This window comes from Perca fluviatilis, chromosome 21 (assembly GCF_010015445.1).
Source record: "Perca fluviatilis chromosome 21, GENO_Pfluv_1.0, whole genome shotgun sequence".
Lineage (NCBI taxonomy): Eukaryota > Metazoa > Chordata > Actinopteri > Perciformes > Percidae > Perca > Perca fluviatilis.
In genome coordinates this window covers 2,522,226-2,537,301 of record NC_053132.1, presented here as the reverse complement: position 1 = coordinate 2,537,301, position 15,076 = coordinate 2,522,226, and the positions used below count along the sequence as shown (strand labels likewise).

Genomic DNA, 15,076 nt, shown 5'->3' with positions numbered 1-15,076 from the left:
AAATAAAACTAGGCTGAGAGTTCATGGCTGCAGCTGTCCCTCTCTGTCTTTAAGAGTCTAAGAGGAAGGAACAGGATTGTGTGGAGGTTTAAAACAATCTTTAAACAAATGGTCTAAAATCATTAATCAATAATGGTTAAAATAAAATTTTCCACCACAGTAGCAGGGTGTAATAGGGCACAGCAGGGCGTAGAGCAGGACCACGGCGACAGCTGCCACCATGATGTAGGTGCCATCATCATCCAAGGAAACATGCTGGGCGGAAAAAGAACATAAGGACTCCAGGGAATAAGCTCCTGTAGCTAGGTTAGTAACAAGCATTTCTGGGACATGGATACACACAGATGGAAAGAGAGAGGAGAGAGAAGCTCAGTGTGTCAAACGAGGTACCCCGGTAGTCTAGAACTATAACCGCATAACTAAGAGCTGCAGGGAAGGGGAGATAGGGAGGCTGTGTTCCGTGATTCTGGCTACACCCCAACCCCCACTGGTCTAGGCGAACGCTGCAACTCCTCATACCCTAAATATAGTAAGCTTTCTATGAGGAGAAGCAGGGATAGGGAGGGGGTGCGTCATGACTGTGGCTACACACGCTCCCCGCCGGTCTAGGCGAACGCTGCAACTCCTCATACCTCATACATTAAGTTTACTCTTAAAAGTGGTGACGGTGTCTGCCCCCCGAACCCAGATTGGGAGCTGGTTCCACAGGAGAGGAACCTGGTAGCTGAAAGCTCTGGCTCCCATTCTACTTTTAGAGACTCTAGGAACCACAAGTAACTCTGCTTTCTGGGAGCGCAGTGCTCTAGTGGGACAATAAGGTACTAAGAGCTCCTCAAGATATGAAGGTGCTTGACCATTTAGAGCTTTGAAGGTCAGGAGAAGGATTTTAAATTCAATCCTGGATTTTACAGGAAGCCAGTGCAGAGAAACTAATACAGGAGAAATATGATCTCTTCTCTTAGTTCTTGTCAGAACACGCGCTGCAGCATTCTGGATCAGCTGGAGAGTCTTAAGGGTTTTATTTGAGCATCCTGATAATAGGGAATTATAATAGTCCAGCCTGGAAGTACCGAAAGCATGGACTAGTTTTTCAGCATCGTTTTGAGACAGGATATTCCTAATTTCGGCAATGTTACGAAGCTGAAAAAAGGCTGTTCTAGAGGTTTGTTTTAAGTGGGCGTTAAAGGATATATCCTGATCAAAAAAAGACTCTTTCTGATTTCTGACAGTAGTGCCGGAGGCCAGGGCAATACCATCCAGAGTAATTATATCTTTGGATAATGAGGCTCAGAGGTGTTTAGGGCCCAGCACAATAACTTCAGTTTTGTTTGAGTTTAACATCAGAAAATTGTAGGTCATCCATGATTTTATATCTTTAATGCATGCTTGAAGTTTAGCTAACTGACTGGTTTTGTCTGGCTTGATTGATAAGTATAATTGGGTGTCATCCGCATAACAGTGAAAGTTAATTGAGTGTTTCCTAATAATATTGCCTAAAGGAAGCATATATAAGGAGAACAGAATTGGTCCAAGCACTGAGCCTTGTGGATTGCCATGGATAACTTTAGCGTACCTGGAGGATTTATTGTTAACATTAACAAATTGAGATTGGTCAGAGAAATAGGACTTAAACCAGCTTAGTGCAATTCCATTAATGCCAACTAAATGTTCCAATCTCTGTAACAGGATGGTATGGTCAATAGTGTCGAATGCAGCACTAAGATCTAGTAAGATAAGTGACACAAGTACTGAGACAAGTCCTTTGTCTGAAGCAGTTAGAAAGTCATTGATAATTTTCACCAGTGCCATCTCTGTGCTATGATGCTTTCTAAATCCTGATTGAAAGTCCTCAAATAAACTATTGCTATGTAGAAAATCATATAACTGATTAGTGACTACCTTCTCAAGGATCTTGGAGAGAAAGGGAAGGTTAGATATAAGTCTATAGTTGGCTAAGACCTCAGGATCAAGGGTGGGTTTTTTCAACTTTAGGTACTGCAAAGAAAGGACAGTCACAGCTAAAAACTTGTGTTAACCAGACGACCATTACCAGCTTTGCTAGCCCTACACCCAATGAAAAATACACTGCTGTGGACGTTGTTTACTTAATTAATGTGTTTACTGTGTAAATGGACTGAGGATGGGAGGAGGATTCTGTTTTCGGTTTCGGATTCGGCAGAATCTTAACCAGTGGATTCGGTATTCGGCCGAACCCCAAAAATCTGGATTTGGTGCATCTCTAGTTATAGCGCTTTCATAACAGTAGTCCTTAGTCCTTAGCAGCTACAGGTTGTATTTGTGTTTGTGAATGTTAAAAAACCTCTTAAAGTGAAATTTTCATGCCATCGGACCTTTTAAAGTCTTATAAAGATTGTTTACCGCTTAAAAAGGTAGGTTGAACTGGGAAGAACGTAACATGCGTTCCATTCCCTTAAAATTAACCACTCACATACTTTAAAGGGGCAGAACACTAAACCAAAGTACACAAATACACGTATGGCAAGTAGAAGCCTTAATAATCATGTTACACCTGAAAGACCTCAAGTGGAAGTGGCCCAGGAGGCATCCTTACCACTGTCCACAAGGTAAAACAGTAAAAAAATATTTTAAATATAGCATTTACTTAAAGGGATACCAGCTGATTTTTAAACCGGCTCTGTTTCATGGCGCAGTTTGCAGATGGAATGGCTTCTCGCCGCGTTACCAGCTATCAGTTTCTGGGTTTTTTCATGCAGTTATTGTAACTGTTATGAACCAATCTCTAGCTACCTGTTATAAAATATTTTATCATCACTAACCTCCTTTTCCTTGTTTTGCAGGTGAACTTGGTGACTGAGAGCTTCAGCTTCCTGGAACTGTTTACACGTTTAAAAAGTATTAATAAAAAATCTGACCATGAGAACTTGTGCTTTTTCATTTACCATTGTCTTGTGACCTACACCTATTTGGGTTTTAAATTCAATCTGGTGAACAGATACAGATCACATGTTAATACCAGGTCTGAAAGGGGCCCTCAACCATTGTAAGGTTGCATCTATTCATTCAACTCTTAGCCTAACCATTTCAACACAAACACTCACTGTTAGACCTTCACAACATAGGTCATTCAAACACTTGTCCGTCTCATCTCTTGTTCTTCAGCTTCGTGTTTAATTTCAGTGTCCATGAACAACCTATCCAACAAAAACTGCTCACAATTACCCGAAGGACCAATTAGGCACTTAGACTAATGATGTAATTGTTATCAACTAATGTTTTCTTGTTCTATTTGCCGTTTTTTAACATATCAAAGGCCAGTTCAGGGAGTGGTGCAGGACCCGGGCATTCACATCAAAACAAACGTTCAAAATGTCACTCGACCACTGAATTAATTACTCAAACAACTGGATTTTACAGCCGCCGACAGTCACCCAGTTCAATCTGTGTGTTGTTACACACTGTACAATCATGTGCGACCGTCAGACACTGTGTGCAGGAGTTAGACTTTATTTCCTGCGAGAGAAATAGAGACAGAGTGCATTTAAGTCCCAGGAAAACAACTCTCCGCTCTCCATTGACTTGTATTGTGTGAAGTATCGTCAATTCCATCTGCTAGCAAATAACAGAAACATGTCTAAAAGCTGCTGTGTGCTGATATGAACTACCAACAATGTAAAGAACCCAGAACTTAAGTTTTTATTCACGCAAATATTATTGAAACATCTGTCTCCATATCAACAGGAATATTTTTGATTTGTGACAGAAACTCAACTTTTATAAGTTTTAAATAAGGTTATAATATGCATCATGACATGAAAACCACACAAAATAGATAGTTTAGCAAATATAAAATGACCAACTCATGATTTATCTCTGTAGACAGAGTCCAGTCTGCTGTTTGTGAAAATGCTTGTTTGTGAAATTTTGGGTCAAGACCCAAAGAGAGGCCCCCAACATGAATCTAAAGGGTCCGAAGATGTTTCAGGTTTTACTGAATTTTCTCAGATTCTAAACATAATACTTTGGTTATATCTGCACAAAAACACTTTCCTCCCTGGGATGATGTAGAAACTATGGCTGCAACTATTTATTTAACTAATTATTTTCTCGATTAATCAAATTATCGTTTGATCTCTAAAATGTCAGAAAACTATGAAAAAATGTCCATGTCTTTACATGTCTTGTTTTGTATAGAACCCCAAAATATTCAGTTTAAACACATATAAAACAAATAAAATGGGAAATCTCCACATTTAAGAGACTGAAAAACTTTAAAAATGGCTTAAAATATTAATAGATTATCAAAACAGTTGGCGATTATTTGTTGCAGCTCTAATGGAAACTGCGCAGGGGGGCCTCTGCATCATGCAGGAAATGTTGAGTTTTTATTGTTCAGGGTTGCTCACAGGTCCTGGATTTGACCCGGGATGTTATAACAGTCTGTGTGTCCGGAGGAGTTGAAGGGCAACATTTCTAAAGAAATCTCCGCCTCGCACTCATACTGCAGAATCGCAGGCAGCAGTAAGTTGCTGTGGTTGCGGGAATCGTCCGAAATGACAGAAACTCTGTCAATGTTCTGCCCCAGATCTCCATCTGTGTGAGGCAGCTGCAGGAGTCTCTGCACGCCGGCGCCCGGCATGGCGCAGGCTTCCTTCTGCATGGTGGTGTCGTGGTGATAAGACACCAGCTCGTTGCTGAAGTCCACGGCCTCCACCGTGGAGCTGGAGCAGTACTTGTTACAGCCCAGGATGGTGGAGAAGGCCTTCCTGAAGTCGGCGTTGAAGGCGTAAATGACAGGGTTCAGCGATGAGTTGGCCCAGCCGAACCACACGAAGATGCTGAATGTGGTGTCGCTGACGCACGGCGGCTCGCCGAGCGATTCCAGGTCGCAGAACGGCACCACGCAGTTCAGCACGAAAAACGGCAGCCAGCAGAACACAAACACTCCCATGATGATGGACAGAGTCTTTAAGACTTTCGTTTCTCTCTTAAAGGACGTTTTCAGCGAGCTTTCGTCGTGCGTTGACGCGCGGTGGCGTTGGTTCTGCGCACGGGGCCCTGCCGCCCGCTCCAAAGACGAGATCCGTCTGATTTGGGTTTGCGCGATGCGGAAAATACGCGTGTATGTGCCCACCATTATCACCACGGGGATGTAGAAGCTTATGAGGGACGAGGAGATGGCGTAGGTCCGGTTCAGGCTGGCGTTGCAGTCGTCTGGGTTGTCCGTCGTGGAGTTGTCGGCGTTCGCGCGGTGCCAGTTGAGCTGCACCGGGATGAAGGAGATGAGGATGGAGAGCGTCCAGGCGACACAGATCATCAGAAAGGCGAACCTGAGAGTTATTAAACACATTTGACATCAATAAACTTCACATTAGGTACCTTTGTGTTTCAATTCTGTAACAATTCACTTCCCGTTTCCTTTCACAAATTCACTTTAACTCAGATCCAACAAGACCCTCCAAACCATACGGCAATATCAGTAGTTGGTTCCTCCCCCTCTAATATGACCCATCAGAGCGTTTTACGTCCTTGTATCTTAACCAGAGAAAGTAAAGGTCACGAAACAGTTCCAGTTTGGTTAGGTTTAGACACATGGGGCCCTATTTTAACGATCTAAGCGCACGTCTGTGAAGCGCCTGGTGCAGGTGTGTTTAGGGCGTGTCCAAATCCACTTTTTCTAGTTTAACGACGGGAAAAAGGGTCCGTGCGCCGGGCGCCTGGTCCTAAAGGGTTGTCCTTAGTGTCTTCATTAATCAGAGGTGTGTTTTGGGCGTAACATGCAATCAACCAATCAGAGATCATCTCCCATTCATCAACCAATCAGAGATCATCTCCCATTCCCTTTAAAAGCAAGGCGCGTTTGGACCTTGGAGCATTGCTGTTATGATGGAGGATTTGCACCGTAATATTTTTATTTGTAATCTTCTGCATGTGTATGTGCTGCTGTGTGTCCCTGTGTGTGTATGTGTGTGTGTGTGTGTGTGTGTGTGTCCCTGTGTGTGTAACAAGCATAGTGTGTGCGCGCTGTGCACGAGCTTAGGAGCATTGTACTAATGCTCTGTTAAAATAACAATGAAATGCTGAGTTATTGACTTTAGACCAGGTTTTTGTTGGTCAATGGTGGGATCACTTCCCGCTGCCTCAAGATAGCAATACTCCCAGAATGCACCTGAAAACACCTCACAGTCACACTTTACACCGCTTATAACACAATGCCATACACAGTCCTATATATATATATATATATATATATATATATAATGTATCTTTATTTATCTGTAGTTTATTGTTTTTTTACTGTTTATTTACTTTTTGTTTACTTCCTATATTTAGCTAAAAGTTTTATTGTTATTCTTATACTGTATTTTCTATACTGTTTTTTTATACCTCTTTATTTGTGTGTTTTGTAAGTGTGAAATCTGCTCCTGGAAATCTAATTTCCTCCCAAAAGGATCAATTAAGAGAAGTCTAAGTCTAGTCTAAGAGCCGGGACACATCAGGCCGATAATCGGCCGTTGGACAGTCTGGCGAGGTCGGTGACTCGAGTCTGTTCGGTGTGTCCCGTGCCGTTGTCCGTCTGGGGGGCTGTCGGCGTTCATTTTGGGCGACCTGACGTGTTCATTCGGCGGCAGGGCAGTCGGGACTCACCGGGACATGGCGAGCGGGATGAGTGTGACTAGAGTCTCTCAAAATCTGACGAAAATCTTTTAAACTGGCCTTTGTTGATCTGAAATGAAGACAGATTCAGGAACTGCACGGCCTATTTCTCTCTTCAAATGTTTTCAGAAACATGTCTCAGTGAACTATTTTAGTACAATATGAGATATCGTATTCTGAACGAGCCGCCATGACAGTCTGGCTTTGAATTTCCTGGAGAAAACAAACCCCATGTGACGCGTTCGTCCAATCAGCTGCCGGTTTTCATTTCCTGGGCGACAGTACAGATTAGCGCCGCCTGCGACTATGGAGATGTATTACGTCTCGTCTCTTCGGTGAGTTCTGTGGCACTTTTTGGACCGACTCGGGGAGACCGATCATTTCGACTGGCTGTTCTGTCAACGGTCGGCCGTCGGCTGTGTGTAAGCAGCTTTAAGTCTAGTCTAAGTCTAAGTTAACATTCAAAAGTCAGGCACCGAAATTTTTGTTCTTATTCGGTCTCGTTGCTACCGTTTACGTCGGAACCGGCGCCCTATTTGCACCGCGTTTCGGGACCCAACCCTAGTTCCGAGACACTTTTTTGAGAGATGGGAGCCGACTGAGTCTGACTGCCTTGCTGTGTCAGAGCCTTTAATGACGCAAAAGTTGGTCTAAAACATTCTGCGCTTTTGAGAAAACCTTCAGGGCTGGAGCCCCCAGAAGCCACCCCCCTCTGCTCCGCCCCTGTTTTATTAATGGCCTGTAACCAACCCGGTCTCACGCCAGGTCGTGAAATAGTCACGTTAGTTTATTGATTTATTGATTAGTGTACAGGTCACGATTTTGACGTTTATTTCGTGTACGCGCCACGAATTTTGAACAGGTACAGGTTAGGGCTGGGCGATATATCGATATAAAAAATATATCGATATATCGATATAAAAAATATATCGATATATCGATACAAAAACTATATATAAATATGAGATATATTTTTAAATGAGATATGGAATTAGACCATATCGCATATATCGATATAGCTCAAATGTGATCCTTGCTCCAAGCAAGCTGCTGACTCCTTTTGGATTGGCCTCTTTTATTTTATAGGCTTTTTATTTAAGAGATTTTTTTATGTAAATGTGCACCTTATGGAGCTTTGATTTTAAAAAAGGTACTCCTCTTATACAGTATTTAGGTTTACATTGTATTGTTATTTGAACAGCTAAGCATTTAATCATGAACCAGGTGAAGAAACCGGTTTATTATTTATTTGATTTTGCAACTGTTTCTATGAAACTACTTGTGACATGTCATAATTGATTTTGGCTTTGACTGAACATTTGCTCTCACTTTGCGGAAAAAAATATCGGGATATATATCGTATATCGATATTCAGCCAAAATATATCGGGATATGACTTTTGGTCCATATCGCCCAGCCCTAGTACAGGTCACGATTTTCGAACCTGCTCTGGGGCGGGACGCAACAACGGGGGAAATGAAACGCCACAACAACGGGACGGTCGTGGTTAGGAAGAGAATAACGAGGAAAGGATCTGCAACATGCGGGACACGATCCCCCGGTCTCCATGGTGAAAGTCCCGTGTTGTTTGACCCATCATCCACCCCCCCGACCAACCTCCCTGCACGGACTTTCTCCTTATCAACACTACTCGCTACCGGCATCGTTCTGTGATCACGAGATATGCTTCCCATTGAAATACAGTACTGGCCAAAAGTTTGGACACACCTTCTCATTCAATGTGTTTCTTTATTTTCATGATTATTTACATTGTAGATTCTCACTGAAGGCATCAAAACTATGAATGAACACATATGGAATTATGTACTTAACAAAAAAGTGTGAAATAACTGAAAACATGTCTTATATTTTAGATTCTTCAAAGTAGCCACCCTTTGCTTTTTTGATAACTCTGCAAACCCTTGGTGTTCTCTCAATGAGCTTCATGAGGTAGTCACCTGAAATGGTTTTACCTTCACAGGTGTGCTTTGTCAGGGTTCATTAGTGGAAGTTTTTCCCTTATTAATAAAAAAAGCAAAGGGTGGCTACTCTGAAGAATCTAAAATATAAGACATGTTTTCAGTTATTTCACACTTTTTTGTTAAGTACATAATTCCATATGTGTTCATTGATAGTTTTGATGCCTTCAGTGAGAATCTACAATGTAAATAGTCATGAAAATAAAAAGGAAACGCATTGAATGAGAAGGTGTGTCCAAACTTTTGGCCTGTATTGTACATTGCTTTAAAATTCGTAATTGCCACAAGAAAAAAAAAAAGACATTTACATGTCCTGTCCACGACTCAATAGATTCAATAACTTGACCATATCACCAACTGCCATGAGACCGGGCTGCCAGGGGCGGAGCTACAGGGGTGGCTTAGGCTGGCGAATGTACAGTTACGGCCAATTTGACCATTTACGAGCGTGAATCTCCAATATCTGACTGCAGTCAGTCAAAACCTGTTCGCTTCCCCTCTCACACATCTGCCTCTCATCACCTGTGTCTTACATTAATGCCTGTCCTGTGATAAAGCCCCTTACTTCTATCATACTTCTGTCTCCTGTTAAGTGAGATCACATTGCATGGTCGCTTCAAACGCAAGACATTGATTGAGCTTGTAAATGGCAGCCTGTGCCCTATTTGTAGTGTGTACAAACTATTTCTCATCACACTGTGATAACTGTGATAAAATTCAGTGTATATACAGTACAGGCCAAAAGTTTGGACACACTTTCTCATTCAATGAGTTTCCTTTTTATTTTCATGACTATTTACATTGTAGATTCTCACTGAAGGCATCAAAACTATGAATGAACACATATGGAATTATGTACTTAACAACAAAGTGTGAAATAACTGAAAACATGTCTTATATTTTAGATTCTTCAAAGTAGCCACCCTTTGCTTTTTTATTAAAGGAAATAATTCCATTAATGAACCCTGACAAAGCACACCTGTGAAGGTAAAACCATTTCAGGTGACTACCTCATGAAGCTCATTGAGAGAACACCAAGGGTTTGCAGAGTTATCAAAAAAGCAAAGGGTGGCTACTTTGAAGAATCTAAAATATAAGACATGTTTTCAGTTATTTCACACTTTTTTGTTAAGTACATAATTCCATATGTGTTCATTCATAGTTTTGATGCCTTCAGTGAGAATCTACAATGTAAATAGTCATGAAAATAAAAAGGAAACACTTTGAATGAGAAGGTGTGTCCTAACTTTTGGCCTGTACTGTACGTCTGCCATATGTTGCCACCCCTCAAAAATTCCTGCCCCCCCTCTCGCCACCCTATAAATATTTTTCTAGATCCGCCCCTGCGGGCTGCTATAACTCTTCTTTTTCATTTCTTCCATTAACATAAAATGACAAAGACAAACCTGCGCGTCATTTTGCGCTCGTACTTGAAGGGGCTGGAGATGGCCCAGTAGCGGTCCATGCTGATGATGCACAGGTTGAGGATGGACGCGGTGGAGCACATGATGTCGAAGGCCACCCACGTGTCGCAGAAGCGTCCGAAGAGCCAGACGCCCGCGACCTCGGACACCGCCCTCCAGGGCATCACCAGCACGGCCACGAACAGGTCGGACACCGCCAGAGAGATCACGAAGGAGTTGGTGACTTTGGAGCGCAGGTGGCGGAATTTAATCACCGCGGCGCACACCAGAGTGTTACCCAGAAGGGTGGAGACGATCAGGACGCACAGGACGCAGCCCGTGAGCGCTCGGAGGCTGCTGAGACCGCCGCCTGGCCCGGAGCTGTCCGATCCTGCCGTGACCACCACTGCAGGCCGCTGGGGATCCTGGTTGTCCCTCTCATCACTCGCCATGGACGCTGAAGTTTCGATTCGCAGTTAAGGTTAACGTTAAAGGAAACATAACTTACATTTCTGCACACATAGACATGAGTGAATATTCCAGTTTGTGCACAGCTTCTCTGTCAAAACGTATATTTATTGGATAAGACTTCAAGATATCAGGTTGGGAGATTAGACTTCCTTTTTTTCACCTGAGCTAGGGCTGTGCAATTAATCGAAATGTAATCCTGATTATGATTTTTGGCTCCCAATGAACACGAAAACAGAATAATCGAGAAAAACTATTATTTAGCTCATTACGTTTTGCAAAGTAAACTATTATTTTCTCTTTGTGTTCTGAATGAAATAATAAAGTTTAAATAGGAAAAGTATTACGGCAAATTTCACAGTTGGAAGTTTTTTTACTGTTGATTTATTTATCTTTTTCCACTGTTTTTTAAGTTCAATAACTGCAACATCTTTCCAGAAGTCAACGAGTAATCGTGTTAAATTATCGTGGTTTCAATATTGACCAAAATAATCGTGATTATATTTTTTTCCCATAATCGAGCAGCCCTGACCTGAGCCCCCGAAAATGTCTGTGCACGTCCCTGTTTCTGAGCGGCTGACGCTCGTTTGTTTTCTGCTCTTTACTGATGCTGTGAAAAAGCTTTTTTACTATTTGTGGAAATGCATTCTGGATTTTTTTTTGCACATAAACAGCTAGCCTATACTTTTAGACTTCACGCTCCATGGACGCTGAAGTTTTGATAGTTTAGGTTAACGTTAAAGGAAACATAACTTACATTTCTGAGTGACTGATGCTCCCCTTTTTTTGCCCCTTTTACTGTCGCTACACATTTTAGGTAAAAACTAAGTACATTTACTCCAGTACTTGAGGTACTTGTACTTTACTTGAGTCCTTTCTTTTCATGCCACTTTCTACTTCTACTACACTACATTTCAGAGAGAAATATTGGACTTTTTACTCCACTACATTAATAAAATGGGAGGATTTTTAATTACTTTTAATACTTTAACTATATTTTCCTGATGATACTTACACATTTTTACACACAAATCATGTGTAATGTGTATCTATGTAGATATCCTTCATGCAGGTTGTTAGTGCTAATGTTTTAGCTGTTAGCTGTAAATGCAGCTAGTTCATGGTAACACAAGTCTGGGTTAGTTGTTGTGACAAAATGCGACTAAAAGGCGACCAAAAGGTGACTAAAAGCCGACGAAAAGGCAACTAAAAGGTGACTAAATGCGACTAAAAGGCGACCAAAAGACAACAAAAGGCAACGAAAAAGGCAACGAAAAAGGCAATGAAAAAGGCAACGAAAAAGGCGACAAAAAAGGCGACAAAAAGGCGACTAAAAGGTGACTAAAAGATGACTAAAAGATGACTAAAAGATGACTAAAAGGAGACTAAAAGGAGACTAAAAGATGACTAAAAGATGACTAAAAGGAGACTAAAAGATGACTAAAAGATGACTAAAAGGAGACTAAAAGATGACTAAAAGATGACTAAAAGATGACTAAAAGGAGACTAAAAGGAGACTAAAAGATGACTAAAAGATGACTAAAAGGAGACTAAAAGATGACTAAAAGATGACTAAAAGATGACTAAAAGGAGACTAAAAGATGACTAAAAGGAGACTAAAAGATGACTAAAAGGAGACTAAAAGATGACTAAAAGATGACTAAAAGATGACTAAAAGATGACTAAAAGGAGACTAAAAGATGACTAAAAGATGACTAAAAGATGACTAAAAGATGACTAAAAGATGACTAAAAGGAGACTAAAAGATGACTAAAAGGAGACTAAAAGATGACTAAAAGATGACTAAAAGATGACTAAAAGGAGACTAAAAGATGACTAAAAGGAGACTAAAAGATGACTAAAAGATGACTAAAAGATGACTAAAAGATGACTAAAAGATGACTAAAAGGAGACTAAAAGGTGACTAAAAGGTGACTAAAAGATGACTAAAAGGAGACTAAAAGATGACTAAAAGATGACTAAAAGGAGACTAAAAGATGACTAAAAGATGACTAAAAGATGACTAAAAGGAGACTAAAAGGTGACTAAAAGATGACTAAAAGGAGACTAAAAGATGACTAAAAGGTGACTAAAAGGAGACTAAAAGGTGACTAAAAGATGACTAAAAGGAGACTAAAAGATGACTAAAAGATGACTAAAAAGATGACTAAGATGACAAAGAACTAAAAGATGACTAAAAGAAGACTAAAAGGAGACTAAAAGGTGACTAAAAGGTGACTAAAAGATGACTAAAAGGAGACTAAAAGATGACTAAAAGATGACTAAAAGGAGACTAAAAGGAGACTAAAAGGAGACTAAAAGATGACTAAAAGATGACTAAAAGGAGACTAAAAGGTGACTAAAAGGAGACTAAAAGGTGACTAAAAGGAGACTAAAAGATGACTAAAAGATGACTAAAAGGAGACTAAAAGGTGACTAAAAGGTGACTAAAAGATGACTAAAAGGAGACTAAAAGATGACTAAAAGATGACTAAAAGGAGACTAAAAGGTGACTAAAAGGTGACTAAAAGGTGACTAAAAGATGACTAAAAGGAGACTAAAAGATGACTAAAAGATGACTAAAAGGAGACTAAAAGATGACTAAAAGATGACTAAAAGGAGACTAAAAGATGACTAAAAGATGACTAAAAGATGACTAAAAGGAGACTAAAAGATGACTAAAAGATGACTAAAAGATGACTAAAAGGAGACTAAAAGATGACTAAAAGGTGACTAAAAGGTGACTAAAAGATGACTAAAAGGAGACTAAAAGATGACTAAAAGGTGACTAAAAGGAGACTAAAAGGTGACTAAAAGATGACTAAAAGGAGACTAAAAGATGACTAAAAGATGACTAAAAGATGACTAAAAGGAGACTAAAAGATGACTAAAAGATGACTAAAAGATGACTAAAAGATGACTAAAAGGAGACTAAAAGATGACTAAAAGATGACTAAAAGGAGACTAAAAGATGACTAAAAGATGACTAAAAGATGACTAAAAGGAGACTAAAAGATGACTAAAAGGAGACTAAAAGATGACTAAAAGATGACTAAAAGGAGACTAAAAGGTGACTAAAAGGTGACTAAAAGATGACTAAAAGGAGACTAAAAGATGACTAAAAGATGACTAAAAGGAGACTAAAAGATGACTAAAAGATGACTAAAAGATGACTAAAAGATGACTAAAAGGAGACTAAAAGGTGACTAAAAGGAGATTAAAAGATGACTAAAAGGTGACTAAAAGGTGACATAAAACGAAGGCTAGCTCGCCCCTCCCTCCTCCTCATCCCTCCCCCTCCCTTCCGTGCACTAACCCCCCAAATCCTTCTTGTCGGTTATTGGCTGGAACACTGTTTGTTATGTTTGGTGGTGCAGGTTGGCACAGTTTGTTTTTGTTGGCGTTTGTGGAGCCTGGGCTGTCTACAGAGACCGTGATTTTTTACAGTGTGTTCAGGGGACAGACAGCTAGCAGATAGTGAGGAGATGTTTTTTACAGTGTGTTCAGGGGACAGGCAGCTAGCAGATAGTGAGGAGATGTTTTTTACAGTGTGTTCAGGGGACAGGCAGCTAGCAGATAGTGAGGAGATGTTTTTTACAGTGTGTTCAGGGGACAGACAGCTAGCAGATAGTGAGGAGATGTTTTTTACAGTGTGTTCAGGGGACAGGCAGCTAGCAGATAGTGAGAAGATGTTTTTTACAGTGTGTTCAGGGGACAGACAGCTAGCAGATAGTGAGGAGATGTTTTTACGTGTGTTCAGGGGACAGGCAGCTAGCAGATAGTGAGGAGATGTTTTTACAGTGTGTTCAGGGAGACAGACAGCTAGCAGATAGTGAGGAGATGTTTTTACAGTGTGTTCAGGGGACAGACAGCTAGCAGATAGTGAGGAGACGTTTTAACAGTGTGTTCAAGGGACAGGCAGCTAGCAGATAGTGAGGAGATGTTTTTACAGTGTGTTCAGGGGACAGACAGCTAGCAGATAGTGAGGAGATGTTTTTACAGTGTGTTCAAGGGACAGGCAGCTAGCAGATAGTGAGGAGATGTTTTTTACAGTGTGTTCAGGGAGACAGGCAGCTAGCAGATAGTGAGGAGATGTTTTTACAGTGTGTTCAGGGGACAGGCAGCTAGCAGATAGTGAGAAGATGTTTTTACAGTGTGTTCAAGGGACAGGCAGCTAGCAGATTGTGAGGAGATGTTTTTACAGTGTGTTCAGGGGACAGGCAGCTAGCAGATAGTGAGGAGATGTTTTTACAGTGTGTTCAGGGGACAGGCAGCTAGCAGATAGTGAGGAGATGTTTTTACAGTGTGTTCAGGGGACAGACAGCTAGCAGATAGTGAGGAGATGTTTTTTACAGTGTGTTCAGGGGACAGGCAGCTAGCAGATAGTGAGGAGATGTTTTTTACAGTGTGTTCAGGGGACAGGCAGCTAGCAGATAGTGAGGAGATGTTTTTACAGTGTGTTCAGGGGACAGGCAGCTAGCAGATAGTGAGGAGATGTTTTTTACAGTGTGTTCAGGGGACAGGCAGCTAGCAGATAGTGAGGAGATGTTTTTACAGTGTGTTCAGGGGACAGGCAGCTAGCAGATAGTG

General features: G+C 41.0%; 2 protein-coding genes across 51 annotated transcripts in view; one reads left to right on the top strand and one right to left on the bottom strand.

The window, feature by feature from the left end:
- LOC120550709 (AT-rich interactive domain-containing protein 1A-like) overlaps positions 1-2,902 on the top strand; it is a 44,767-nt gene extending 41,865 nt beyond the window's left edge. For all 50 annotated transcript variants that reach the window (XM_039787417.1, XM_039787397.1, XM_039787444.1 and 47 more), the window contains one exon: positions 2,820-2,902. In XM_039787417.1, coding sequence (XP_039643351.1) covers positions 2,820-2,823 — 4 coding nt within the window. In that variant the 3' untranslated portion in view covers positions 2,824-2,902. The remainder of the gene's footprint in view (positions 1-2,819) is intronic.
- Positions 2,903-3,838: 936 nt separating this feature from the next.
- Positions 3,839-10,640, bottom strand: LOC120551356 (D(5)-like dopamine receptor). Its single transcript, XM_039788750.1, has 2 exons — positions 10,022-10,640; positions 3,839-5,309 (listed from the first exon to the last, which is right to left on the bottom strand). Exons 1-2 carry the CDS (start codon positions 10,468-10,470, stop codon positions 4,382-4,384), a joined length of 1,377 nt encoding a protein of 458 aa, XP_039644684.1. The 5' UTR covers positions 10,471-10,640; the 3' UTR covers positions 3,839-4,381.
- Between the last annotated feature and the right edge of the window lie 4,436 nt (positions 10,641-15,076).